This window comes from Motacilla alba, chromosome 22, assembly GCF_015832195.1.
Source record: "Motacilla alba alba isolate MOTALB_02 chromosome 22, Motacilla_alba_V1.0_pri, whole genome shotgun sequence".
In the NCBI taxonomy this organism is placed as follows: Eukaryota; Metazoa; Chordata; class Aves; order Passeriformes; family Motacillidae; genus Motacilla; species Motacilla alba.
In genome coordinates this window covers 1,031,213-1,058,291 of record NC_052037.1, presented here as the reverse complement: position 1 = coordinate 1,058,291, position 27,079 = coordinate 1,031,213, and the positions used below count along the sequence as shown (strand labels likewise).

Sequence of the window (27,079 nt, the reverse complement as noted above, 5' to 3'; positions counted from 1 at the left end):
CTGCTTCCCTCTGGCTTTCAGACAGCTTAGTCCAGAGCTCCAGAAAATCCCTTTGTCCAACTCCTGTTCTCACTGTGGAGCCACGGAGCAGAGCAGCCATAAAAGCAGCTTTTCCTGGGCTTTGCAGCATCCCGAGGCAGGACTGGAACCCTGGATGGCTCCTTCCCTTCAGAGATATTGGGGATTTCATCCAACAGCAATTCCAGAGGCAGAGGGCCAGGCCTCCTGCAGCTCCAACATCCACAACCCCAATTTTCCTGGGCTGGAAATGCTGTCAGTACCAATGACAGCACCCTGGCACCACAGATCCCCTTCTTAGAAACACTCTGCAGCCTCCAAGTGCTGGCAGCATCCCTCAGAGCTGATGAGAATTCCTGAAAATGGATCAGCATCACCTGGCCCTGCCAGACTCAGCTGGCACTTGGGAGAGGAAAGGGAAACACAGGAATTTGTGTTTTCTTGTTACCGTGAAAAATGAGCCTGTGTTAAATCAGACTAGCAACCAACTTCAGTGAGATGAGGAGCACTGAAACACCCAGGTGCCCGATTCTCTCAGCTTGAGAGTGTAAGACAGTTTTGACATCCATCAGGACAATATCCCAGGGTGTACCACAGTTCTTATGTCCATCAGGACAATATCCCAGGGTGTAACACAGTCTTTACATCCATCAGGACAATATCCCAGGGTGTAACACAGTCTTTACATCCATCAGGACAATATCCCAGGGTGTAACACAGTCTTTACATCCATCAGGACAATATCCCAGGGTGTACCACAGTCTTTACATCCATCAGGACAATATCCCAAGGTTGTACAGCTCTACCTGTGGCTGAAACTCATCCCTGTGTTTTGGGTGACCACTCTGAACCCCACTGTGGGCCTCAAAGCCCAAAGCCTCTGGTCTGTCCCTCATCCCAGCCTCCTCTGGGGCTGAACATTCTGGTTTATTGCTCAAGCAATGACCACCCTGCCCTCACACGGGGCTGCAGCAGAGCACAGCCTGGCAGATCCAGCCTTCCAGAGCTGGTGACTGAACCACCAGGGCACCTTCTCCCAACTCCCTGATCCACCCAAGGGCTCTGCACCTCACAGCACGTTTGATTTGGCGGCGCTGCTGCCCGACAGCAGCTCCACATCTGGCTGGGCAGCTGGATCCCTGCCTGGCCGAGCAGGGGCTCCCTGCTCCAACCCAAGCAGGGCTTGCCATGGTGCTGAGAGGGGCAGGGCTCAGCTCTGCCCAGCACCTCCTGCTCCCAGTCTGCACCTCCAGCCAAGCTGCACTTGGGCCTGTGACAGGAATTTTCCGAATTAAAGAAGAGAATGACTCAGATGACCGAGGCTCGCTGGTATTTGAACCCCTCCCACTGTTTAATGAGGCTCCCACTGCCCAGCGTGGCTGAGAGCAATGGAAACACTCAGCTCCTGCTGTGGGTTTTATTACTGCTGTCATTATTGGGATGGGGTTTTTACCATTTTGGAAGTCAGTTCTGTTTCTGGCTCCTTCTCCACAATAACCTGAGACTTGCTAATACTCCACTCCTTCCTCTTGAGTTTGCAAATCCTGTTGTCACCTTCATCTTTCACAGGCAGCTCCTCAGTTCTGGAAGATGTGGATATTCTCCTCTCCAAGAGAGGCTCCAGGGTAGATCTGTGGCCCAAAAAAGTGAGAAAAACATGAAACACGAGTCCATCAGACACGGAAAGGGCTGTCTGTAAAAAGCTGGGATCTCTCAGTTTGTGTAAGAGATTACTAGGAAATGGTACCAGGGGTTTTTCAGTGGGATTTGTGCTGTTACCCCTGGAATTCTGAATACGATGTGGTTTTTGTCCAAGGTAAAGTGTGATCTGTTTGCAGAGGGAGCCAGAGCTGCAGCTCCTGCTCAGCCATGAGTCTCACTGATCTGGACCAAATCACCTAAACTCTGGTTATCCCAGCTGTGAGGTCAATGTACAGACAAGTGACATCAGGGGATGTCCCCAGGTGTGGCAGCTCCTCTCCACGCCACGGATGCAGCTGCAAACAGGGTGAAACAAGTGCTGTGTGCCTTATTCCCCTCTTGGCTGACCAAATCAAACCCCTTGGTGGTGCCTCACACCCCTGTTTCCTGGGAAACTGAGGCAGGGGGCACCTGGAATGCACTGGGGATAACTGAGGCTCCAGAGGCAGCAGCTGGGGCTCAGTTCCTACTGTTTGTGCTCCAAACCCCTGTCTGTAAAATGAAGCAACAATCCTGACCTCCAGGAACATTTTAAAATGTATTTCCATGGAGTAAGTCTTGATTTGCAGAGCACCTTACTGTGGATGTGACAGTTTAGTCAGAGAGAGAGAAGCCAGATAAACTTTTCCAGAATTGTTCTGGGGAGTTTTGAGAAGGCTCAGAGAAAGAATTAAAACAATCCTGCAGCTGGTGTTTTGAACAGTTGCTTTCTCATAAGATGTTTACCTAAGGGTGTTTTCTTAATTAGCCAATGGTGTTGGGGAGTTGATTAAATGACCAAGCAGGTCCACCTGCATCAGAAGGGTGTATAAAGGAATGGGTTTCCAATGAACTCGGATCAGCCTGCTGGAGAGACCCAGAGTCTGTGTGCGCCTCACTCCCTTCCTGACTCAGATCAGACACCTGATCCTGTCTAAGGCACCTCCCCCTGCTGCCAGCCACTGCCACTCACTGCCAGCCACTGCCACTCACTACAATCACTGCCAGCCATTGCAATCACTGCCACTCACTGCCAGCCACTGCAATCACTGCCAGCCACTGCCACTCACTGCCACTCACTGCCAGCCACTGCCACTCACTACAATCACTGCCAGCCATTGCAATCACTGCCACTCACTGCCACTCACTGCCAGCCACTGCAATCACTGCCAGCCACTGCCACTCACTGCCAGCCACTGCCACTCACTGCCAGCCACTGCCACTCACTGCAATCACTGCCACTCGCTGCCAGCCACTGCCACTCGCTGCCAGCCACTGCCACTCGCTGCCAGCCACTGCCAGCCATTGCAATCACTGCCACTCACTGCCAGCCACTGCAATCACTGCCACTCACTACCAGCCACTGCAATCACTGCCACTCACTACCAGCCACTGCAATCACTGCCACTCACTGCCACTCACAGCCAGGCACTCTCAGGTGTCGCCACATTTCTCTTCAGAGAGAAAAGCAAGGCACAATTCTTCCCAAGAACATTTCTGGGTTTCACATTCTCTGAACCTCAGAGAAAGGAAAAACAATTCTTATCTCATTTGCTGTGCCTGTGTTTGTGCCACAGCAGAGTGCAATGTGGAGACTGCTCACCCAGAGTGGGGGTGGTTTGTTTCCTTGGCCTGTCAGGGCCAGGGGTGTGTGTGTGTGTTGGGACTGTCGCCGACAGCCACGAGATTCTGGGCAGTGTGTGCAGGGCTGAGTGCTGGGCAGATTCAGTTTGGAGGTGATGGAATATAGTGTCATATAATATAGAATAATACAGTATAATAAAGTAATTAATTAGCCTTCTGATAAGATGGAGTCCTCCTCGTCATTCCTGCCTGCACGGGGATCCCTGCAAATACTATAGTCAGGCACTGTCAGTCACTGCCAGCCACTGCAATCACTGCCACTCACTGCCAGCCACTGCCACTCACTGCAATCACTGCCACTCACTGCCACTCACTGCCTGCCACTGCAATCACTGCCACTCACTTCAATCACTGCCAGCCACTGCCTGCCACTGCAATCACTGCCACTCACTGCAATCACTGCCAGCCACTGCCTGCCACTGCAATCACTGCCACTCACTGCCAGCCACTGCCACTCACTGACCCGTCGGAGCCCGGCCTGGAGGAAGCGCTGTCGGACGAGGTGGATGAGGTGGAGGCCACGGAGGAGGCCACGGAGGTGACCGAGAGCCTCCTGAGGGTGGAGGACATGATGTAAGGCAGCACCACTGAGCCCGAGCGGCTCGGCTTCCTGTCGGTCAGTGCCGGGGGCTGCAGGGCAGAGAAGGGAACCCCGTGAGCAAGGCTGGCTCTGCAGCAGGGCTGGCTCTGCAGCAGGGCTGGCTCTGCACAGTGACCTGGGCAGGCTGGGCCCAGGGCCTGAACTCGGGGATGCAAGGGTTAACAGCACCAAGGGCCCTGCACTTGGGCCACAACCCCCAGCTTGGGGACAGAGTTGCTGGACACAAAAGGACCTGGGGGGACTGATGGACGCAGCTGGGCATGAGCCCAGGTGTGCCCACGTGGCCAAAAAGGCCCAAGGCACCTGGGTGGGATCAGGAGCAGAGGGGCCAGCAGGACCAGGGCAGGGACGGTCCCCTGGGAAATCGGGGAGGCCACACCTTGAGTGCTGCGTTCAGTTCTGGGGCCCCCAGTTCAGGAAGGATCTGGAGAGGCTGGGGGGAATCCAGGGAAGGGGCTGGAGCCCCAGGAGAGGCTGAGGGAGCTGGGAAGGGGCTCAGCCTGGAGCAAAGGAGGCCCAGGGGGGCCCTTGTGGCTCTGCACAGCTCCTGCCAGGAGGGGACAGCCGGGGGGTCGGGCTGTGCTCCAGGAACAGGGACAGGAGCAGAGGGAACAGCCTCAGGCTGGGCCAGGGCAGCTCAGGGTGGGCACAGCAGGAATGTCCCCATGGAAAGGGGGCTCAGGGTGGGCACAGCAGCAATGTCCCCATGGAAAGGGGGCTCAGGGTGGGCACAGCAGGAATGTCCCCATGGAAAGGGGGCTCAGGCCCTGGAACTGCCCAGGGGGGTTTGGAGTGCCCATGCCTGGAGTGTCCCAGGAAGGGCTGGACGTGGCACTCAGAGCTCTGGGCTGGGGACAGGGTGAGCATTGGGCACAGCTGGGACTCCATGGTCTCAAAGCTCTTTCCCAAGCCTGATGATTCTGGGATTCTGTGACACCACCTCACACCCATCCATGGGTGGAAAAGGGGGAGTTGGGTTCCTCTCGGGCAAAACATGGAAAAACCAGGTTCCCTCACCAGAGTTATGACCCCGTACTGCTTCTCCACCTTCCTCCTGAGCTCCCTGAAGCAGGCTGTGAGCCTCTCATGCAGCGGCTTCAGCTGCTCCGTCAGCTTCTCACCATGGATCCGGATCCCCTCTGCCAGGAGAGGCATCTGAGGGAGGGTGGGAGGAAGGAGCAGAATGAGCTGCAGGAGCACAAACCAGCCCTCCTGTTCCCCAGAGTGTGAGTTAACAGCTCAGATAAAATTAAAGGATTTAAATCAAGGTGTTTTGTGTTTGTGGAGGGGAAAGTAAACAGTGACACAGCAAGGGAGCTGAGCTGCTGCCAGTGAGGGAACTTCAGTGCTGCAGCTCCAGGTGTTGAACAAACATCAACATCTTCCCCAGGCCAGGCTGGATGGGATTTGGAGCAGCCTGGGATGGTTGGTGAAAGGTGTCCCTGCCCATGGCTTTAAGGTCCCTTCCCCCCCAAACCATTCCAGGATTCCCTCTTCCCCTCCCCCAGTGCCTCCAGCTCTTTCCCAATTCCATACCTGTATAGCAATTTGTTGCTTGAGCAGCTCAATTTTGTCTTGATCTTCAGGATGTTCTTGGAGATATTTCTCTGTGAAGAAGGCCTGGAAGCACAGAGAGAAGGTGACATGGGTGACAGAGACACTGCTTCCTCAGGCAGCTCTGAGGGGAAGATCCTTTAAGAGCAATTCACTGCCATTATTCCTCATATTGAACCCAAATTTTGCTGGCACCAAGCTCGGAGACAAAGAACCAGGGTTATTTGTTGGGAAAAGGGTACAAAGCCCACTTTTTTATTTTAAAAAAGTACTGTTCTTTTCCTAGTGAAACACATGGAAAAACAGTTACTGCATCAGAAAGCTTTTGCTCAGTCCTGATCCCCTTTCTCACAAACCAGCATTGATTTGAATAACTGAGGTTCCATCACTTCTACTTCTCACTTAAATGTGAGTGGCAGATCCAAAACCTCAAGTTCTGACTTCAAAAAGCCTCTTTGCTTTTCAGCAGTCAGTGCCCCACAGCACACGAGCACAGCTGCCCCAAGGAGAGCAAAGCAGCTCCTGCTGCAATTTCCTCATTTCAGCCCCTAAATCCCTCGTTTTCACCTGGGGCTGGTCACTAGGATTCAGTAGAAAAAAGGACCATGCTGGGATTTGGGCTCCCAGCTTCCTTCAACAAAGCACCTTTAGTCTCCACTTCTCCTGGGTTTACCTTTAATCAGCACAATCTGGTCTTGGTTTGAAGTTGAACAAACACAAATCCACTTTCCTGGACCGAAAACTTCAATTTGTGCCCATTCCCATGATGTATCCCATTAAAATGGATCCCAATCCCTGCTCACAATATTATTTTTTTTTTCCTAGATAAATCCCCAATAAGTTTTTCATTTGTTTCTCTGAGCTATTTCAGCCTCTGAGTATATTTTTTTTTACTTCTGTAAGACTGGACTGTGGTACCAGTTTATAGGGCTGGGGGTTTAATCCTGAACAGGATGGAGGTGAGCCTGGGAAAGGGCTGCTGGATTGGTCCCCGAGGATTTTCCTTGAAAGTGCTTAATTATTGCAAGAGGAAAGATGTTTAAAAACCCCAACTTTGGGCTTTGGCTACAATGAAACAATTAAAACTCAGATTTTAGCCACCCACAAAAGCCAAATGTTCTGCACTGATCTGCAGCTGAAATAGGAAAATATGAACCAGAAATGAGTATTTCCAGATGTGGCTGCAGAGATTTTGTGTTTTCTAGTTTTAACTGCTTTCCCACTTTTGTAATTCTAAACTTGATGTCAACCTTAATTCATAAAATGGGAGTATTCAGGGCCAAATTCAGCCCTGGCAAAGCATCCGAACTCTGGAATCAGCAGTTAGACCCCAGATCAATCAGCCCCTCTCCCATTTAACGTGTGCACCTCATGGCATGGGGCTGGGACACAGCTGAGGAGAATTAAGTGTGTTTTACCACATTCCACCCACTTTGTGGAAACAAGCAGGGCATTTTGTGCTGGGGTTTCATCATTAGGTGGAGGGAATCAACAGCGTAAGTTAAACATCACAAAAAAGAACAACCTACACTGTTCCAGTGAAGGCAGCTGAGTAAACCTGTACAGGAAATGCTGCTTTCCTCCTGAATTATTTGCTCTGTCGCAGGACTCCAAAGACACAGAGGCAAGAGAAAGCCTCCTTGGCCTTCTCATTCCCCATGGATACAGGACAGAAAAGCCAGGTTTGGGCTTTCCTCTGCTACCTGGGCTGCCCAAGCACCTCTGTGCTGCACAAGGCAGGAGCAGGTTCTCATCCCACTGCAAAGGGGGCCCAGAAGAGCTGGATCCTGCCCTGAGAGCGCTGAAGCTGAGCACTTCCAGCTTGCAGTCACTGCAAACCTCTGCTCTTTGTCCTCTTCCCCTGCTGGGTGAGCTCTGCACACACAGAGCCCCAGGCGGGGGGCTGGGACAGCTGGAGATGGAACTGCACCTGCCAGGTCCTGCCTGGGCCTTGCTCACTGCAGGCTCCAGGAGCAGCTGCAGCTCCCAGAGGCTGCAGAGCCTGGGCTGGAAGGGACTTCAGGGATCAGGACCCTGTCCAGCCCGGCCTTGGGCACTGCCAGGGATCCAGGGGCAGCCACAGCTGCTCTGGGAATTCCAGCCCAGGGAACAATTCCTGCCCAATCTCCCATCCTTCCCTGCCCTCTGGCAGTGGAAGCCATTCCCTGTGTCCTGTGCCTCCATCCTTGGTCCCCAGTCCCTCTCCAGGGAATTCTGGAACGATTTGTGTTGGAAGGGACCTTAACAGTCACCCAGTGCCACCCCTGCCATGGCAGGGACACCTCCCACTGCCCCAGGGGGCTCCAGCCTGGCCTTGGGCACTGCCAGGGATGCAGGGGCAGCCCCAGCTGCTCTGGGAATTCCATCCCAGCCCCTCCCCACCCTCTCAGCCAGGAATTCCCAATCTCCCATCCATCCCTGCCCTCTGGCAGTGGGAGCCATTCCTGTGTCCTGTCCCTCCATCTCTTGTCCCCAGCCCCTCTCCAGCTCTCCTGGAGGCTGTGGAGGGGGCTCTGAGCTCTCCCTGGAGCCTTCTCCTCTCCAGGTGGACACCCCCAGCTGTCCCTGCCCTGCAGAGGGGCTCCAGGGCTGTGCCAGGACCTTCTCATAGTTGGTGTAGCCCCCCATGACAGCGGGGTCCACGATGCCGCTGAGCAGCATGGACAGGGGGTGCACGGGCAGGCTGCGGTCCCAGCCCTGCTGCTGCACAACGTTGGTGATCTTCTCGTTGGTCAGCTCCATGGTTTCTATGGCATTCTCCAGGGGGCTGATCTCCTCCTGAGGGACAGAAGAAACAGAATGAACTTTCTTTAGAGTCACAGAGTAAACCTTTCAAACCTTCATGCAATTTTTAGGGAGAAATTCCTCCCTGTGAGGGCGGGGAGCAGCTGGGATGGAATTCCCAGGGAGCTGTGGCTGCCCCTGGATCCTTGGAAGTGTCCAAGGCCAGGCTGGAGCAGCCTGGGACAGTGGGAGGTGTCCCTGCCATGGCAGAGGGTGACACTGGATGATTTTAAGTAAATCCCAACCCAAACCATTCTGGGATTCCATGGTTCTGTGATTCATTCCTCTCTAATGAGTAAGAAACAAAATGATTTGCTTTTATCTGTGCCACATGCAACAGTGGAAGGACTGGCACTCCCAAGTGTTCAAGGCTTTATTCCATGAGGGATTGGAGAGGAGGAGATGCAGCCCCCATGGAGAACTCACCGTTGTCACCTGTTTGACCTCAAACCACTTGAGGATGCCTGGAAATGAATAAGCTGTCGTGTAGGTTGTCCTTTCTATCCACATGTTCTGTCAGAGAAGGAAAAAAGATATCTGAGGTGCAAGGAAAATATTTGCCTTGCAACTGAACTCTCTCCTGTGTGGAGTGAGGCTTCCAGAAGAAGCTGGCAGAACTCCACAGGCATGCCCACCTCCCCTCCCTGGGACTGAGCCCCACTGGGCTCGGGTGAGCCTGGGCTCTCACAGCACCACATTTATGGATTCTGCTGGATGCTGAATGCTCGAACTGCAGCTGCGGAGCCCCCTGACATCACCCTCACCTTCAGGTGGAGACTGCAATGCCCTCTGTGCCTCCTGTTTTTTCATTCTCGACCTCTGTGCCCCAAGAGAGGGAAAAGGTGACAGTTTGGTCAAAATGCCACCAAGAAACCAAGCAAAAGGCAAAGGACTCACAGCAAACTCGTTGTCTGGATCTTTCTCTCCTTTCCTGACAGGTCTGGAGTGAGTGAATTGCTGCACCTCGTTGGCTCTGTAGTAGCTGGGAAGAAGCAGAGTAAAAAGGTGATTTCCTCACCTCCCATCCTCCTCACTCAAATGTTCAAGTGTTTCCTCACAGTTTGTGGGGAGGAATTTACACAATTTACACAAAACACCAAGGCACAGCACCTCGTGCCCAAGTTAGTGGGGAAAACACACGGAAAATTTTGAAGGAAAAGAAAAATAAATTACTTTAAGATCTGTTCAGGAACAGGTTTATCTTTGTAATTAGGTGGCAGGTTCATCACAGGCTTCACAATGAAGCACTGCACATCTGAGCAGCTCTGGTTAAGGATGAAAAACTAGGAACCCCTTTGGGAAAACAGGAGAGGGAGAGAAAAACCCTTCCTGTTTCCACTGTCAGACTTTCCCACAAATCCCTGTGCTCTCATTAAGTATTTTTCTTCAAACCTGACTAATTCATCACAAATCACAGGCATTGTGTTGCATCTTGCAGTTTGTAGGCTCCTTGTGAATTAAAAACCCAAAAGGAAAAGAGCTTTACAAATAATAATCCCAGAATGGTTTGTGTTGGAAAGGACCTTGAAATTCATGCAGTGCCTCCCCCTGCCATGGACAGGGACACCTTCCACTACCCCAGGGTGCTCCAGCCTTGGACACTTCCAGGTGCTGAAATTCCCTGAAAATGCTCGGGAGTCCTTGGCACCACTGATTTCTACTCTGGGAGACAAGAAAAAGGGCAGCAAGGCTCTGCAGGAGGCTCTGTGGCTGCATCTGGCTCTTCTCTCACCCCACAGGTATTTATCAGAGGCTGCTGCTCCTTCCCTCCCACTTTTTAGATTCATGAAGCCAACTGAACAAAGGAATCGCTTCACACTCAGCTTTTGTACCTGTGAATAATGACAGACATTAAAAAGATCTTAGTAATTGTATCCCCAAGCTCAACAGCTTATCATGTTCCTCCAAAATTCTGCTCTAAGGACTGTGCTGAGGCTTTGCAGGAGCAAAAAGCTGGCTGGAAAAGCAAGGCTTAGCCAACCTGACCCCATGAGGAGATGGCTTCTGTGAATCCCCTGCCCTCTGAACTGGCAGTGATAGGAACTGCTCCTTGTTGACAGAGTGACAAATCTATCTTTTGTTCCTTTAAAAAGGAAATAAGCCTAAAAGTTTCTCTTCTCAATTAGCGAAAAAGACACTTCATAGGACCTGGGGGAATTCACCTCAAACTTAAGGATAGCTAATTGGAAAAAGAGCTAAAAAGTCCCACCTAAGCAATTTACTAGAAAAAGAAGAGAACAAAGAAACTAATTGCTTTTGTGAAGTGTTTTACCAGGGGCAAGAACCTCTTGCACCTGGCTCGGTTTTTCTCTGTGAAGAGTTTTGTTATTTTGCCTTTTATTAAAACCTTTTTGTTTCCAACACTGCCACAGAAGCCACCCTGCTGATTTGATGCCTTCTAGGGTAGCTGAGCTATCCTGGGTGTGAAATAGACCTCCAAGAGCTGAGACCTGGCTCCAGGAGAGCCCGATTTCAGCAGTGTTTCAGTGGGGGGTTAAGGCAGCCCCCACACGTCCTTCACTTCACTGAGGCAGCTCTGAAAGAGCATTTTGGAGCCAGAGCAAAGTCCCCCTGCCTGTGTGAGGAGCCAGCTGGCCAGCAGCCAGAGCTGAGCCCAAAAGCACAGAGCCAGGCTGATGAGCTGTGTGTCCCAGCAGAGCCTGTTAGCCTGGCTGGGTGCCCTGCTGAGCCCCTGCACAGCTCCCTGGGCTCAGCTGCTGGGACTGGGCTGCTCTGGGGTGCAGGGAACCCCTGAGGCTCAGCACAGCTCACCTGGTGGCCCCAGCACATCACTACCAAAAGAAGAACGAGGTATTTTGTCGTAAAAGAGCAAAAAAATAGCCTAAAGAAATAAAAAAGAGCCCGAGGCAAAGGAGGTTAAAGGAGCCTGAAAGCAAAACCAACCCCAGGAGCAGCAAGGTCTGCCTAAGACAACAGAGATCTGGGCACTCCTCATCTCAGGAGGTGCTTGTGGGAGTGCAAGGAGATCCTGTCCCACATCCAAGCCCTGCAGCTGCTCCCTTCATGCCGGGGCTGTGCCAGAGCCCCGGAACCCAACACCCCCAAGCCTTGGGGCCGGTTCAGATCTGCCTCCAAACTCTGCAGCTCGGGTTCATCCCGAGCCAGGAACATCAGAACAAACACAAACAGATGCAAAGGAAGCAGCTGAAACAAAGCAGCAACAGAAGAGGCATTTCTGATACCAAGTTTGATCTTGAATGGATTTTAATTTCCTCTGTGGATTCAGTGCTTGGCAGGAGGATTGGACAGGAAGCATCTGCTATCACTGCCTGGGCTGGGCCTTTGTGCACAGGGCTTGAGGGCCAAAATGGACCTTCAGATTCTTCAGCCTGGCCTGGCGAGCACAGGCTGGAAGCCCAGGACTTGGTTTTCCCGGCGTGCATCCTCCAGGAGCCACTGACTGAAGCCACTGGCAGCAATCCGGAGCATCTCCACCAGCTCACACCCACAATTCAGAGGATCTTAAACCTGGTGGGGAGCTTGGGACACAGCTTGGAGTCCCACCAGCAAGGGGGGAAAATAACAATTAAAAATAGTGAGGGCTCTGCACCCAACAACTTTTAGTGACATAATCACTTCACGCTTCTTACAAAGGGACTTTCAGGGGAAAAACACACAACTCCAGCACTTCATAAATGCTACTGGACTGCAAGGAAGAAGGGAGTACTCTTCACTTTCCATCCTACTTCTACAGCCTGCATTTCCCATCTTTCACCCAGAAATATCCAACTGGGTCCCCACCAAGGCCAGAGCAGTCAGCACCACCTGAGTGAGAACACAGGAAACCCTCCCTGCAGTCTGCTCCTCACCCTGACAGCAACTTGTTTAACTCAGCCAGCCTTTAAATCCACCCTTACAACTCTGATAGCCCCATCTTCCTGCCCAGTGCCTGCCTCCACATCCCCCTGAAGCAATAACCCCCTCACTTCTCATTACTGCTGCTCAGCAGCTGTGTTCTCGTAGGAACAGGGAGCTCTGGGGTGTGCCAAGATGCCCCAAACCCAAAAGATACACTGTTTAGGGGAAGCCTTGATCTCCTCTGATGGAGGGGCTGTGCTGGTCATCTTCTCAGCACTGGGGAACTGGGTCAGCAGCTTCAGGTTAAAATCCTCCCTGCGCTCGTACTCTTTGCCACGGTAGATGAAGATCTTGTTCTGTGGGCAGGAGAAGAGAAAGGGAATTAAAATTCAACAAAGCAGAGGGACAGAGCTTCCCAAGCCCCCAGAGCAGGTTTACGGGAAGGGTTGATCCCAGCTGGACAGAAGAGGTGAGGGAAGGAACACAGGCTGGAATGAGGGCACAGCAACTCCTGGGAGCCAGGCCTGGCAAGGGCAACCTCAGATTTGTCTAAAAAATCCATTGCTGCACAGAGAATCATCAAACAGAGCTGGCAAGGAGCTTTTAAAGCCACCTGCAACGAGCAGGGACACCCTCAAACACGTGCTGCTGCCCACACAAACACATCCCAGAGTCACCGGGCTGCTCACACCTCCCAGCACTCCCAGCTTCAGCACAGGAATCTCAGCCAGGAGCTGAGTTTTTAACAGAATAAATGTGCCAGGAAATTGTTAACTGCAGGGACCTGCCTGCTGCCTGCCAGCCCTGGTGTGAGCTCCCCGAGGGATGTCCCTGGGCACAGGTGGGAGTTTCACCTCAGAGCCACTCCTGACCACCACCAGCCACGATTTAAACCCTGGCAGGTCTGTTCCACACACCCAGCACCAGACCATGGCCAATCACTTTCCATCTGACAGTGGTTTCAGGAAGGGATGGATTCCAAAAGATGGAGTTGAAAGCCCTCCATGCCATCTCCTTGCAGTTCTAACTTAACATTCTTCTCTTTTTTTGAGCTTGGCTTCCACTGAAGACCAGAACTTCAAACAGCTCCAGTCTGAGAAGGTAAAATGGCCCTGAATTTTAAGTAACAGGAGTATTTTCAGCCTTGTTGACCCTGGATCTGAGTCATTCCTGTCCTCCACACAGATCCAGCAATGCTCAACAGCTGGAATAAGAAGCACCTTTGCACTTGAATTCTTCTGTGAGGGGCAAACTCTCCCTGACCACTGAAATAATCCCTGTCCTGAAAATTTGGTTGATTGAGGCTGAAAAGCAATGGGATAAACTCTTCACAGGCTGAACATTTCCTAACAGCAACAATCACATTTCAGAGGGAGCACAAATACAGAAGGTAAATTCTGCTTAAATCCATAGAAGAACTTACCACTCATTTAAAAAACCTATTGTAACACCCAGACTCCACCTGAGCTGGTAACACACACAATTTCATCTCTGACTTGACTCTTTTTAGACACTGAAATGCTCTGAAACACTCCTGGGATTTAGATCTGTCAGTGCCACTGAAAGGAAAAGGAGTTTGGCACAGAATTTTCTTGGGAGCTCTGCAGAAGTTGTGAATTTAGGGTCTCCAGCACTGCAGAAGTTGAGTGGGGAAGGATCCTTACCCTCAGGAAAGAGGGGAAACCCTGTCCATAGTATCCAACAGCAAAGTACTCGGGCTGAGGTCTCATGGCCTTCATGATGTTCTCATAAAAAGTAGCTCTTTTTTTCTGGAAAAGAAAACAACACCACAGTTTCACTTTGGAATGCTCCAGGACACATTCCCAGGGACAATTCCTGATCTCTGAGCTCTGCCCTCAGAACACACTTCACAACTGCTTTTTGATGCAGTCTCTCATCCTTATCCATCTACTTGATTCAATATTTGCTTTGTCTGGGCCAGAACCAACTTCATTTCCTGCTCTGCAGACATGAGAACAATGCCACAGCTTTAGGATTCCAGAAGGAGATTTGAAATCCTTCACTGTGGGAGAACAAATGAAATACAAATATATTCTGAAAGGGAGCAGACACAAATGATGACAAATGTCAGAGAACTGGCAGGAATAAAACCGGGCAGATGATTCTGCTGTGCAAGAACATAAAGACCATCTGGTTCCATCCTTAACCACTAAAAAGCAGAATTCAGAGCCAAGAGGATTCTCTAGCTCTGTGCTCATGCCCAGCACTTTTACCACAGAAATAACAAGGTGATGAGATTTATGGAGCCTGAAAATACACCCTGGTTGTTACTTCATTTGGTTAAGATCAAGAATTCCAAACATCTGCACATGGTATTATCATGCTAATTAGGAGGTGAAAAGACACTGTGAAAATATTTATTCTACTACTAACCTTTACAAAGCCACGGGGTTAAGTTGGTTTGTTTGTCTTTAACATACATTTATTTTAGGCTTATCCTGCTTGAAGAGTATTAATTTAAGCAGTCAGCAGCCTGCTGGATATGGAGGAAAAAAGCCTCACCAGGAGATTGCCAAGTCCCTCGTAGTCAAAGACCTTGTTTTCATACATGTCAGCCAGCTCCTTGCTCAGCTGAATGGCTTTTTCCCACATCTCCACCGAGGGTGAGGACAGGCAGGAGGGGGAAGAAGAGCACAGGCAACATGAAAGACTCAGTTAAAAGCCTTCATTAGCACACACAGGTAAACAAAAACGCAGCTGATTTTCATTCAGGCACTACTTTCATGCTCTGCCAGGTTTTCCTCAGACTCTGCTGTGCTTTTTATTGTAGGGATTATTACAGTCATACAGATCTTGTGATTTGGAGATCTGAGAGCGATTTACAAAGCCAGGTCTCCACTGAGGTCCTGACAGGACAAACTGGGGAGGAGGAAGGACAGGTCTGAACAGCAGAGAGAGAAGCCCAGGTGGTCTCCTCCACCAGCAGCACTTGGACAGGGGCTCCTTGGGTTTGTCTCATCATGGGATCATGGAATTTGGGTGGAAAGGGACCTCAAAGTCACCCAGTGCCACGGCAGGGACACCTCCCACTGTCCCAGGGTGCTGCAGCCTGGCCTTGGGCACTTCCAGGGATCCAGGGACAGCCACAGCTTCCCTGGGAATCCCATCCCAGCCCCTCACAGGGAGGAATTCCTTCCCAAGATCCCATCTAGATTTCCCTTATTTCAGCTCAAAGCCATTCAGCCCTGGCAGAACCCTCTGTCCAAGGTGCAGCTCCCAGGGTCAGTGTCAGCCAGGGAAGCCTCTCTCCCTGCAGGCACAAAACCTGGCAGGAGCCCCTCCCAGAGGAAGGAAGGAAGGAAAAGACCTGCCCTGTTCCCATCTACCCAGAACCTTGAGCAGCTTCACCTTCCAGACACTCTTTGGCCTACACAGAAAAAGGATTCCAACATCTCCAGACAAGCACGTGCTCTGCTGATGGCAGTGCTGGGATCCCTGTCCAAACCCAGCCTGGTGTGGCACCACATCTGCTTTGCCCCTTTTAACCAACCCCAGCCTGCCCCAACCACTGAGCCAAGAATTCAGCAGTAAGGAAATCCTAAATCCAGGCCAAAGTGAATCTGCCAAGGCAGGGTTTGCTGCAGGGCAGGGCGAGCCACTCACCTTGCCCCTGTCGAAGAAGGAGATGATCTCCTGGTAGAGCTTCTCCTTGAGCTCCTGCTGGGAGTACACACAGTAGGAGTCCCTCTGCAGCAGGTGAGGGACACAGGGCTTCTCTGACCACTGCGACAGGGCAAAAGGCAAAGGTGAAACAACTGCAACACTTCTAGATAAATCCTTACAGGGTGACTCAAATCCCTCATGGAGGCAAAGGCAGTTTGGCAGGGATATAAACCTGGGACATTCTCTCCCAGCTCACTGCAGCAGGAGGATGCAACAAACTGATGCTAATAATGATTTTTCTTTTATAATTATTATTTAATTGTATCACTTATTTTATATATTTTGTAATATACAATTATTACATATCATTTATTATCACTTTTATCTCATTATATCTTTATATATATAACTATATACATAGTTATATATTAGTTCTATATTATATATATAACTATATTAACTATATATTTTATATATATCATAGTTATAACTATTTTGCTGTGGAATCCCCGAGACTATGAAGCCCCTCAATGATCACTGGCACCTACATGACTCAAAGTCCCATTAAAAGCAGACAAAAAAGTGCTTTGGTTATTGTGAGCTGTCAGTGCTGACTAAATGCCAAGCCCTGGGATACCTGGAGCAGCTCGGCATGCAGGAGCAGGGTGTAGGCAGCCTCTGTGAAGTTCTCACAGTCCGTGTGCAGGTCCCTGAGCTTGTACAGATACCTGGGCAAAGCACAAGCAATTCCTTGCTGGGAAGGACTCCCGGATCCAAGGGAGCTCCAGGGGAACAAAGGCTTGCTCAGGCTCGAGGACACAGCCTACCTGATGTAAATGTCCTCTCGCTTCTTCTCCTTGTAGAAATTCTGCCAACGAGAGAAAAGTCAAACGCTGGCAATGCAGAGCACCCCAGCTGTGCAGAATCATCTCTAGCTGAGTAACCTGAGCAGCAGCTTCAGGCATTTCAGGGATATTTGCTGTCCTTTTGGCTGCTCAGCCCTGGGACCATCCCTTCACACCTGAGGGGCACCAGCACCTCCAAAGAGGGACAAATCAGAGAAATCCCTTGTCTGAGTGATCCAGGCTCTTTGCAGGGGAACAGGGATCCCAGCCATCGGCCAGGCACCTCCTCTGCCTGTGCTCCAGGGTTCCAGACCGGGAGACTGAGATTCTGGACTGTCCATCTTTCTGTGATTACAGCTCCAGAGCCTGACTTGAGCACATCATGAAGCAAAAATGGCACCAGGATTTCATTAAAATCCTCCTCCAGATCAAAAATAATTCCAAAAGGGTCTAGAAAAGCCCAGGGGAGGTACCCAAAGCCCAGGAAAGAGACTCCAGCTTGGGGAGGTGCCCAAAGCCCGGGGGAAGGGTCCCCAGCCCAGGTGATGAGTCCCTTGGCCAGGGGAGATGTCCCCAGCCCAGAGGAGGTGCCCAAAGTCCAGGGGAGGTGTCCAGGCCAGGGAGGCGTCCCCAGCCCAGACAGGAGTCCCCAAAGCCCAGGGGAGGTGCCCAAAGCCCAGGGGAGGTGTCCCCAGCCCAGGGAGGAGTCCCCAAAGACCCAGGGCAGGTGTCCAGCCAGGGCAGGTGTCCCCAAAGCCCAGGGCAGGTGTCCAGCCAGGGCAGGTGTCCCCAAAGCCCAGGGCAGGTGTCCAGCCCAGGGCAGGTGTCCCCAAAGCCCAGGGCAGGTGTCCCAGGGGAGGAGCCCCCAGCCAGGGGCAGTGTCCCCAGCCCAGGGCAGGTGCCCAAAGCCCAGGGCAGGTGTCCCCAAAGCCCAGGGCAGGTGTCCCCAAAGCCCAGGGGAGGTGTCCCCAGCCCAGGGCAGGTGCCCAAAGCCCAGGGCAGGTGTCCCCAAAGCCCAGGGCAGGTGTCCCCAGCCCAGGGCAGGTGTCCCCAAAGCCCAGGGCAGGTGTCCCAGGCGAGGAGTCCCCAGCCCAGGGCAGGTGTCCCAGGGCAGGTGTCCCAGGGCAGGTGTCCCCAGGCGTACCAGCACGTTGACGGTGCAGCTCATGCGGTTCTCCTTGCTCTCATCGTGCATGATGGTCCTGTAGTCCAGCAGGTTCTCCAGGAGGCTGCTGACCAGCAGGGCAAACACCTCTCCTGGGGCTGCCAGGTACTTGTGCTTCCTGCAGTGCTCCAGCAGCCTGCAGGACACCAGAACGCTCAGCTGGGCCTCCCAGGAGTGGAAAACGGGAATTTGGTGTGAATTACCCAAATCTGGGGGTGAATTACCCAAATTTCCCTGGATGGACACTCAGTGCTGGACACACACACCTGAGACAGCCAACTCAGGCGGGGCAGGACAGCACTTGCTGGTCAAAAAATTGAGGTTTTATTGCTAAAAGCTCCAGTTTTGCTTTAACTTTGAACTGAGTATCTCCTCTGTATCTTGATTTTATTGCTTGCTCACCGCTGTTCTGGGTCCACACACAGGAAATGAAGTCAGAACACGGCCACAAAGCAATCTTTCTCAGAAGTATCAGATTACATTAAAGCAGATTAGATTAAAATAGACATTTCATACATTTCTTGTCACTAAAATTCTGTATTAGAATTAGATGAGTCTGCTGATTACACAGAATACTCTTACAGCAGTCCTAAAAAATATATGGCAGATTCATCACTCCATAACTTTCAAAAATCACCCGTTTACTTCCACTTGCAGCCCCCTCCCCAGTCAGGCAGCTGGCTCTGAATTCCATCTCGTTTAGGGCAGTTGAAAGTGCAGAACAAACCCCTCATTTTGGGCAATCAGCCCCAGAACACCTGCACTGCACCGAGATCACTGCAGCTGCAGCAGCTCCTGCTCACTGCAATCATTAATGGACTGGGGCTTCTTTGCATTAGGAAAGCAGCCCAATACAGTGTGAAAAATTTATAATATATAAATAATACAAATTAATATAAAAACATATATAAATAATATATCAAATATAAAATAATGTAAAATATAATATATTAATAATATATAAAACATAATATAAAAATATGTAATAAATAAATAATATACACTATAAATTAATTAGGTTATATTATTACTTTATATATTCATATTATCATTTATATTATTATTTATATTTTAAAGATAATAAATATTTATATTTGTTATAATATAATAAATATAAATAATATAAATTATAAACTACAATTTATATTATTATTTAGATTATTTATATTAATTTATATTATTAATTATTATATAAATTATTACTATAAATAACTATAAATGATATTCTATAAAATTATATATAAATTTAGATTATATAGTATATAATACATAAAATATCAGTATATAATATATAGAATATATATTATATAAAATAATCTATAAATATATAATGTATGAAATATATAATGTATGAAATATAAAATATATAATATATAAAATATATATAATATAAAATATATGAATAATAATATATAAATATTATTAATAATATATAAAATATATTATATTATTGAATAAATTATATATATACACACACACACACACATATATATATATATATATATATATATATATACACACACACACACACATATATATATATATATATAAATAATAGATATAATATAAAAGATATGAAAGGAGCCTCCGGGTGCTGTATAAAACTCACAGTTTCTCCAGCAGGACCTTGTACTGCTCGTCCCCTCGGCCGCCCTCCACCTCCTGGTCCAGCCTGGTGATCAGCTCGTTCTCAAACTGGGGAGGCAAAGGCAAGCGCGGTGAAGCAGAGCAGCTCCCAGGGCACAGAGTCGCCCCAGAGGCAGCCTGGGGGCTCCCTCCCAGCCCAGCACGTGCTGTGCAGGCAAGGCCAGGCTGCTCCCAGGGCTGAGGAGAACAAAAGGACAAAACCCCAAAATGATGAGACTGGAGCAAGGAACTGCCGGCCCTCCCGCTGTCACCCCAGCAGCCACGCTCTGGAGTAACCAAACAACCGTGGTGTAATTAAACAACCATGCAATCCTAAACCTGACTGCCCAGCAGCTTTCTGCACAGCCCCTCACAGCCACAGCCTCTCGTGGGGGATTTATTTTGTCAAGGTAAATAAACAGCTGAAGTTACGTTTCAGAGCCTCTGAGGGTCTCCAAGCTCCTCCCAGTTTAGAGGTGAGCACTGACAGCTCTGCAAATGCAGGGAAGGGTGAAAAAAGGGCAATTCAGGGATTATCAAAGTCAAGGAAAGGCTCAGTCGGGACAGAACTGGAAAGTCCTGAACCCTGCAAACCACAGGGACGTCCCAAGGGGTTTGGCACAATTTTGGGGGGGATTTTTTTGTTTGTTTAAATACTCAATTTTTCTTTTGCCCTATGGATAATATAGAACAGCCATAGTAAAGATACCATATTGAGTATATATTGCAAATACATGTATTATAGTGTATTTATATATGTATATTATTTTATATCTATTACTTTATAGTTATATATAATGAATATACAATTACATTGTGTATAATACAGTACATATAATATTATATATTAAAATATGGTGTCTTTTTACATATTATATATATATTTCATATTATATAGCATTTAATATCTATATATATTGTATTATTATATATATGGGTTACATATGGCATCCCTTACCATGTGGAAGTTCCCGTTCCCACTGAAGTTGAACTCACACTGCATCATGTCAAAAAAGATGGGAATTGTTGCTTTCCTCAGCTCAGGCTCTGGGACCAGGGTCACCTCCAGGATTGGCCCCACCATCGCTGGGATGAATTTTATTTTGTGGGGACCTGCAAGAAATTTGAAGTCAAATCCATCCAGTGGCAGGATTTGGATTTCCCAGTGTTTAAGCACATTATTCACACAACAACCGCTCTGCTCAGAATGTGGATTTAATGTGAATGGTACTTAAAGAAGAATTTACAGGTTACAGCTCCAAAATTCAGGAATAGCCCAAGGAAATGACTGAGCTGAATTGTAAATCACAAAAAAAGGCTCTCTGAAAAATCTCACTCATCCTTTACATGGCAGAACATCCTTTGGAGAGAATCTAAGAAATTATCTCAGCAGCTGATGTGAGGAGAAAATCAGCTTTTCCAAGTTATTCACAGAAAAAAGAGGTTTTTGTGTGCTGAAACAGCTGAACTCTAAGTGCATTTCCCCACATTAACACGTGCAGCTTTTGTAAGGAAATAAAGGATTTGAAAGCCAGCTTGAGAGCTGGAATAAAGAGAATTCTTTAGCTGGAACTCACCCAGGTTGTACCACATATCCCTGATTTTGAAGCCAATTTCTTTCCTCATGTCCCCATACCTAGAGAAGGCATTGAAAGGAAGAGATGAGAAAGGCCCAAGCACTGCAATAGTCCTGAGAACGCTGCTGAAGAAGTGAAGGGCAGAGCCACAAATGAGCACAGCTCACTCTGACAGAGCCCTGCAGATTGCTGAGAGCAGAATTTCCTGGGAGTTCACATTTCCTGAAAGCTGCAGCCCTTCTCTTCCTGCAATTCCACCCCACTTTGGTTGGGTTTGGGTGTTTTTTCCTAAAGCTTTAACCTCTGACACCAAAGCAATGCAAAAGGATTTCATGATCAGGCTTCTTCAAGCCACTTCTACAGAAAAAAGGGGACAAATCATAACAAAAGCCTGTGTCAAGATGCTCAGAGATATCCAGGCACCCAGTTCCAAGGGAATGAAGAGCTAAAAGCTGCTCAGTGACTAAAAATTGCTGGTTTGGGGCTATGAATGGCTCTGAAATGAAGAAAAGTAAAAGGTGGTGGGCTAAAAAGCTGGAGGGCCTTTAGGATTCCTCTGACCCACCTTCCACAAAGGCTGAGGAATTACATGAGGGAATTTTGGGAATCATGACAACCTTTCCATTACAGACCTTTCAGTGGAGAGACCCCTGGCAAGGTGCTGCAACAGTTCAAGACCTGCCTGACCAAACTCCAAACAGCCCTGATTTACAGCCCTGCAATCTTGTCCTGGCCACCCCTTTATCACAGCGCCCTAATCAGCATTTCCACAGCACCTCCTCCCACCCTGGGGGTGTCTGGAACAGCCCAAATGGAGCCTCCTGACAGCAAAAAGGGCCTGAAATGGGAACTCACTTCTTGATGATTTTGTTGCGTTTGGCCTGGGAGAAGGTCTCCAGCTGGAGGGACTCGTGAGTGAGGAAGGCCACTGCCAAGTGGAAATAGTTATTCCAGAGCTGGGGGGGAGAAAGGAGATTAAAGTGGGAGGATACAAAGGAAAAGCAACAACAGGCACAAAAAAGCTGCCCAGCCCCAAATGCAGAGCTCCCTCCATAAGGACGGGAACCTCAGTGAGCCACAGCCTGCTGACAGTGGGATGCAGCTGCTCTTGCAGGTCATAGGTCAGGTTTCTTTGGATCCATAAGAAAATCAGAAAAAACAGGACAATCACCTGGAGCTCAAAATGGGTTTGATCCAGGAAGAAGCGGTTGAGGACGGAGGTGAATTGGTTCACTGCCCGGAGGAAAACCCTGAAGAGATAAAAACATCAAATGAAGCTGATTCTGTACACAAAATCAATGACATTGCAGCTCTGGGCTTACAGCCCCTATGTGTGAGCTCGGGAGACAGCAACAGATGCTCCCAAAAAGGCAGGAATTCCTCTAAATCAGAGAACATTCAGGCAAAGTTAACCCTTGGTTCCACAGCCTCAAGCTGCATCAGGGAGGCTCAGGTTGGATATCAGGGAAAATTTCCTCTCTGGAAGAGGTTAAGCATTGGCCAGTTCTGGCTTTAGGTTTCACATGTGATTCCCCAAGACAGAGACCAAAAAGGCTTCTCTGGTTTAAGCAGAAAAAAAGACCCCAGGGTTTGACTGCATTCTTCTGGGCAGGACAGAGACTTCCAGTTCCACCAGTGGAACACACAGGAACTAAAACTGGCTGGAATCTGATTTAAACCAACCTGAAGTGGCTGAAGAAAATAAACTGCCTTGTGTGAGTCACCCTCCTATCAGGTCCAGGCAGGCTCCAAAGCCAGACTTAACCCAGACTTTACCCTGTACCTGCTCTGCATCATGTTCATGACCATCCAGTCCGCTGCATACACGTTCTTCCCAATCAGATCCTTGAACATAATGAATGTTTCCATCAGGAAGTCCTGTTGGAAAAATAAAACCCATCAGGTGTCACAGTCATATTTTCTGGAAAAATCCCTTCACCAGGATTCTTCTCCTGGGAAGCTGAGAGGCCTCAGAGAAAAGGAAAACAATTTTATCTGCTTTGCTTCTGCTGTGTTTTGCTGCTGTGGAATGTGGCTGGGGATTGTTCACCCACAGGTGATTGTTCCATTGGTTTCTGGGAGTTGTTTTCACTCTTTGGCCAATCAGGGCCAGGCTGTGTCGGGGCTCTGGAGAGAGTCACGAGTTTTCATTATTATCTTTCAGCCTCTGTCTGTATCCTTTCTGTATTCTTTAGTAAAGTTTAGTGTAGCATTCTTTAATATAATATAGTATAATAAAGTAATAAATCAGCCTTCAGAGAACAGGGAGTCAGATTCAGCATTCCTCCCTGCCACAGGGCACCCCGCAAACACAATCAGGTTGCACGGGGTGGGTTTGTGTGGGAGATGATGCTGTGACCTCATGAAATGCAAATGTTTGGGACTGCATTGATTAATGATGAAGCTGATTGGCAATCAGTGCCCTGCCCTGCCTAAGAGGGGTCTCTCATTCTGTGGTACAGCCCAATAATGAAATTACTCCTGACATCTCATCCATCCAGGGGCACAAGGAGAAACAATTGCACAGAATGTTGGTCTGTTTAATGATATCTGTTGTTGCTGTTTTGCATTAAGCTGTGCTGGAGCTGTGCACGAGCTGGATTAGAGAGCAAAACCAATTCTGCAGAGCTTGTTCCCAAACCTCTGAGTGGTGACAATGCAACAGAATGAACTAGAAAGCCTGAAATTACAATGTATTTTCACTCACTAATAAAGTTAAATCTTTCCTGGTCCAGTTTAAGAACAGTTAAGGAGAGGCAGTGAATATAACATCAGAGATGTGATTTAGAATTATTCTACATTATTGTAGAAAAGACACTTTTTGTACAAATACCCTCCAAACAAGACTTCAAACTTGGAAAAAACAAGGTTGAATTTCAGAATGAGAGAGAAAAAAAAAAGAAAATGAACAGAGATGAGCTAAAGAAGGGAATATCAGGAATATTGATCTCCTCCTTGTGGTCTCTGCAGGTATGAAAGCCACTTTGAGATCTTAAATCAATTCTATTCTCTGCAGCAGCACATTAATATTCAAATATGAGAGGGACACAAAGAAGGTCACAGGAGCAGCCATCCCCTTGAAATGATCACCAGCAAAAAATCTGTTGAGCTGAACAGTTTGGGCTGAAGAATTGGCAAGATATTGATGGAGAAATGGAGCACTTGGTGCTGCCTCAGTAAAAATCCTTTTGGCATCATCAAATCAGAGCCTGATGAGAGGGTTGGACTTGACACGGGCACCTTGAAGACATGAATTAACTCCTAGAAGTGCTAAACTAACCAGGGAATGATGCCAAGGCAGGGCTGGAAACATCAGCACAAACAAACCCAATAAAGAACAACAAAAATAAAAGCAGTTATTGCAATAAAACAAAATTTTCTGTCGGTATTAACAACTACCACACCACTACAAAGGCAGGTTTGCTCCTGTAGATTTAGAGGTGTATAAAAATCAGATTAGAAATTGTTATTTTCCATAATCATCCTGAAAATCTTCTCACTGGATGAACACTTCCAAAATTCCTGAATCTGCCTGACTTTGGCTTGTTTTCCATCCTTCCTTCCCAACAAATCATTTGGGTAAGAGAAAACCAGTCCTAAACCCAGATGAAGTGTGAGTAACCTGTAGATGGCTGTGTTGCTCCACGCTGGCTCAAGAGCTGATTGTGCAAGTGATTTTCTGTGAAATTCTGTAATTCCAATGCACAGGGAAAAAAGGGATCACCTTGGCTCCCCAGACTGAATTCCAAACCTTCTGGTGGGTTTTGGTACAGGAAGAACACAACTCCAGGCCCTTCCCCAGCTGGTATTTCAATAAACAGCCATTTCCCAATTGCAAAATGAGGAATAAAGGGACAAAAGAGTTTCAACAGTTCTTGTGCTGTGCACCAGTCTTGCTGAAATACTACTTTGGGCCATTTTGGGGAGTTTGGGGGGAGATCTGCTGATTTTAAGCAGAAAAACCCCTCAGAAATGTAGTATTTCACCTTGTTTCACACCCAAAGGTTTTGGGGATGTGAATTTTTAACATTTTGAGAACTTCCTGCATTGCTGCCACCAAAGTAAGATTCGAGCATTTCATTAAACTTCAGAGGAGGGGAAAGAATTAAAGAGAACAAGGGCACAAAGTGAGAGCCAGACAAGGGGAAATACTTTTCTTTTCCATCCCTCTTCTGGTTCCTGACTCAGATCAAACATTTTTTACTCATTAAAGATGTTTTTCCTCAATGCCACAAATGCTGCTCTGCTGAGTCAGCAACCCCAACAATGCCCAGCAAGGGTGACAGGAATAAATCCCCAGAAATGGTGGCCCCAGGAGCCACTGCTGAGGGTTTGATCACCCCAAACTCAGCAGAGAAATGACTGTGCAGAGCAGAGTGTGGTGAGGCTGGGTGGGCTGAGGTCATTCCCCAGCCAGGCTGACTTACGATGATGTCCTGCCTGGTTTTGAAAGTGCTGATGTAATGGCTGTAGTGGAAATCATCCATCTGCCTCAGGATGGCTGTCATGCAGGCCACGAAGATACCCTGCAATGGGAAAACCACAAATCACTGGCTTATCCTCCTGGGTTAAGCACTGTAACTTCCAAGTGTGGCACATCAGTGTGACCTGATCAAACATCAATGATCAGAATCCTCCTTATCTGTGCCCTGACATCAACCTGAGACTGTCTGGGCCACTAAACCAGTCAAGAATTCCTAAAATTCAAGCTTGAAATCTGGGTATTGCCTTCTTTCTCCCCATGGATCACAAGAGAAACACATCCTCCAAACACAGAATTTTATTTTATATATATTGATCCACTCCATCAGATCTTAAAGGTCTTTTCCAAGCTGACTGTGATTTTCAGATGTAGCAGGGCCAGCTGCAATTCTCATGGGTGGCACATTCAAGTCACCCCAGACTTATCAAAAATCAGGTAAATCCCCAGCTCCTGGCTTTCCCATCCTTCTGCACATGAACTCCAGGGTGAATTAAAACACCCCAGCTGCCTGCATCCCCTCAGCTGCCACCCAGGGGTCAGAAATGCCCCTGAAGGGTCTCATCCCCCAGCATTTCATCCTGCTGAGCCCAGGTGACCAAATACAGCAAAGATGCTGTGTCAGGCACTGCACTGACACAAAATTCTCTGCACAGGGGCCAAAAGGAAATGAAATCACCCCCAGTGACTCAGCTCAAACTGGAGTGGGGTAACCTGAATCCCAGGGCTCAGAAAAACACCAGGAGCCACGGCTGGGTGGCACAGGAGCCCTGCAGGGCAGGGAGAGATGAGTTCATCAGGCACTGCTGCCCACTGAGAGCTCCCAGGGAATGAACCCACTGTCAGGGAGTGCTGGGGAAACAGGGGGGGCTCCCAGGGAATGAACCCACTGTCAGGGAGTGCTGGGGAAACAGGGGGGGCTCCCAGGGAATGAACCCACTGTCAGGGAGTGCTGGGGAAACAGGGGAGAGCTCCCAGGGAATGAACCCACTGTCAGGGAGTGCTGGGGAAGGAGGGAAGAGCTCCCAGGGGATGAACCCACTGTCAGGGAGTGCTGGGGAAACAGGGGGGGCTCCCAGGGAATGAACCCACTGTCAGGGAGTGCTGGGGAAACAGGGGAGGGCTCCCAGGGAATGAACCCACTGTCAGGGAGTGCTGGGGAAACAGGGGAGGGCTCCCAGGGAATGAACCCACTGTCAGGGAGTGCTGGGGAGGCAGGGAAGAGCTCCCAGGGGATGAACCCACTGTCAGGGAGTGCTGGGGAGGCAGGGAAGAGCTCCCAGGGGATGAACCCACTGTCAGGGAGTGCTGGGGAGGCAGGGGGGGCTCCCAGGGAATGAACCCACTGTCAGGGAGTGCTGGGGAAGGAGGGAAGAGCTCCCAGGGGATGAACCCACTGTCAGGGAGTGCTGGGGAGGCAGGGAAGAGCTCCCAGGGGATGAACCCACTGTCAGGGAGTGCTGGGGAGGCAGAGAAGGGCTCCCAGGGAATGAACCCTCAGTCAGAGCTGCTGGGGAGGCAGGGAGGGTGGGGAAGGCTCTCACGATGTGCGGGCTCTGGCGGCTCATCCCGATCACCGTGCGGTTGATCCGGCGCAGCAGCCGCTCCATCATCTGCTGGATGTGCAGAGCAGTGGCACCCTGGGGACAGCCAGCAAGGGAC

General features: G+C 49.1%; 1 protein-coding gene across 4 annotated transcripts in view; it reads right to left on the bottom strand.

The window, feature by feature from the left end:
- The window catches only part of DOCK5 (dedicator of cytokinesis 5), an 81,937-nt gene that overhangs the window by 10,349 nt on the left and 44,509 nt on the right, over positions 1-27,079 (bottom strand). For 2 of the 4 annotated variants that reach the window (XM_038160271.1, XM_038160272.1), the window contains exons 27-49: positions 26,962-27,057; positions 25,365-25,463; positions 22,721-22,815; positions 22,109-22,187; positions 21,793-21,893; positions 20,938-20,996; positions 20,319-20,473; positions 19,344-19,429; positions 17,714-17,870; positions 16,552-16,592; positions 16,362-16,452; positions 15,725-15,844; positions 14,624-14,713; positions 13,765-13,869; positions 12,315-12,456; positions 9,455-9,536; positions 9,179-9,263; positions 8,708-8,794; positions 8,099-8,275; positions 5,480-5,563; positions 4,961-5,098; positions 3,806-3,972; positions 1,472-1,649 (exon numbers count right to left, since the gene is read on the bottom strand). In XM_038160271.1, coding sequence (XP_038016199.1) covers positions 1,472-1,649; positions 3,806-3,972; positions 4,961-5,098; positions 5,480-5,563; positions 8,099-8,275; positions 8,708-8,794; positions 9,179-9,263; positions 9,455-9,536; positions 12,315-12,456; positions 13,765-13,869; positions 14,624-14,713; positions 15,725-15,844; positions 16,362-16,452; positions 16,552-16,592; positions 17,714-17,870; positions 19,344-19,429; positions 20,319-20,473; positions 20,938-20,996; positions 21,793-21,893; positions 22,109-22,187; positions 22,721-22,815; positions 25,365-25,463; positions 26,962-27,057 — 2,514 coding nt within the window. Of the gene's footprint in view, positions 1-1,471; positions 1,650-3,805; positions 3,973-4,960; positions 5,099-5,479; positions 5,564-8,098; positions 8,276-8,707; positions 8,795-9,045; positions 9,101-9,178; positions 9,264-9,454; positions 9,537-12,314; positions 12,457-13,764; positions 13,870-14,623; positions 14,714-15,724; positions 15,845-16,361; positions 16,453-16,551; positions 16,593-17,713; positions 17,871-19,343; positions 19,430-20,318; positions 20,474-20,937; positions 20,997-21,792; positions 21,894-22,108; positions 22,188-22,720; positions 22,816-25,364; positions 25,464-26,961; positions 27,058-27,079 lie in introns of those variants that run through there. The other 2 variants (XM_038160273.1, XR_005259632.1) reach the window with 2 other exon arrangements.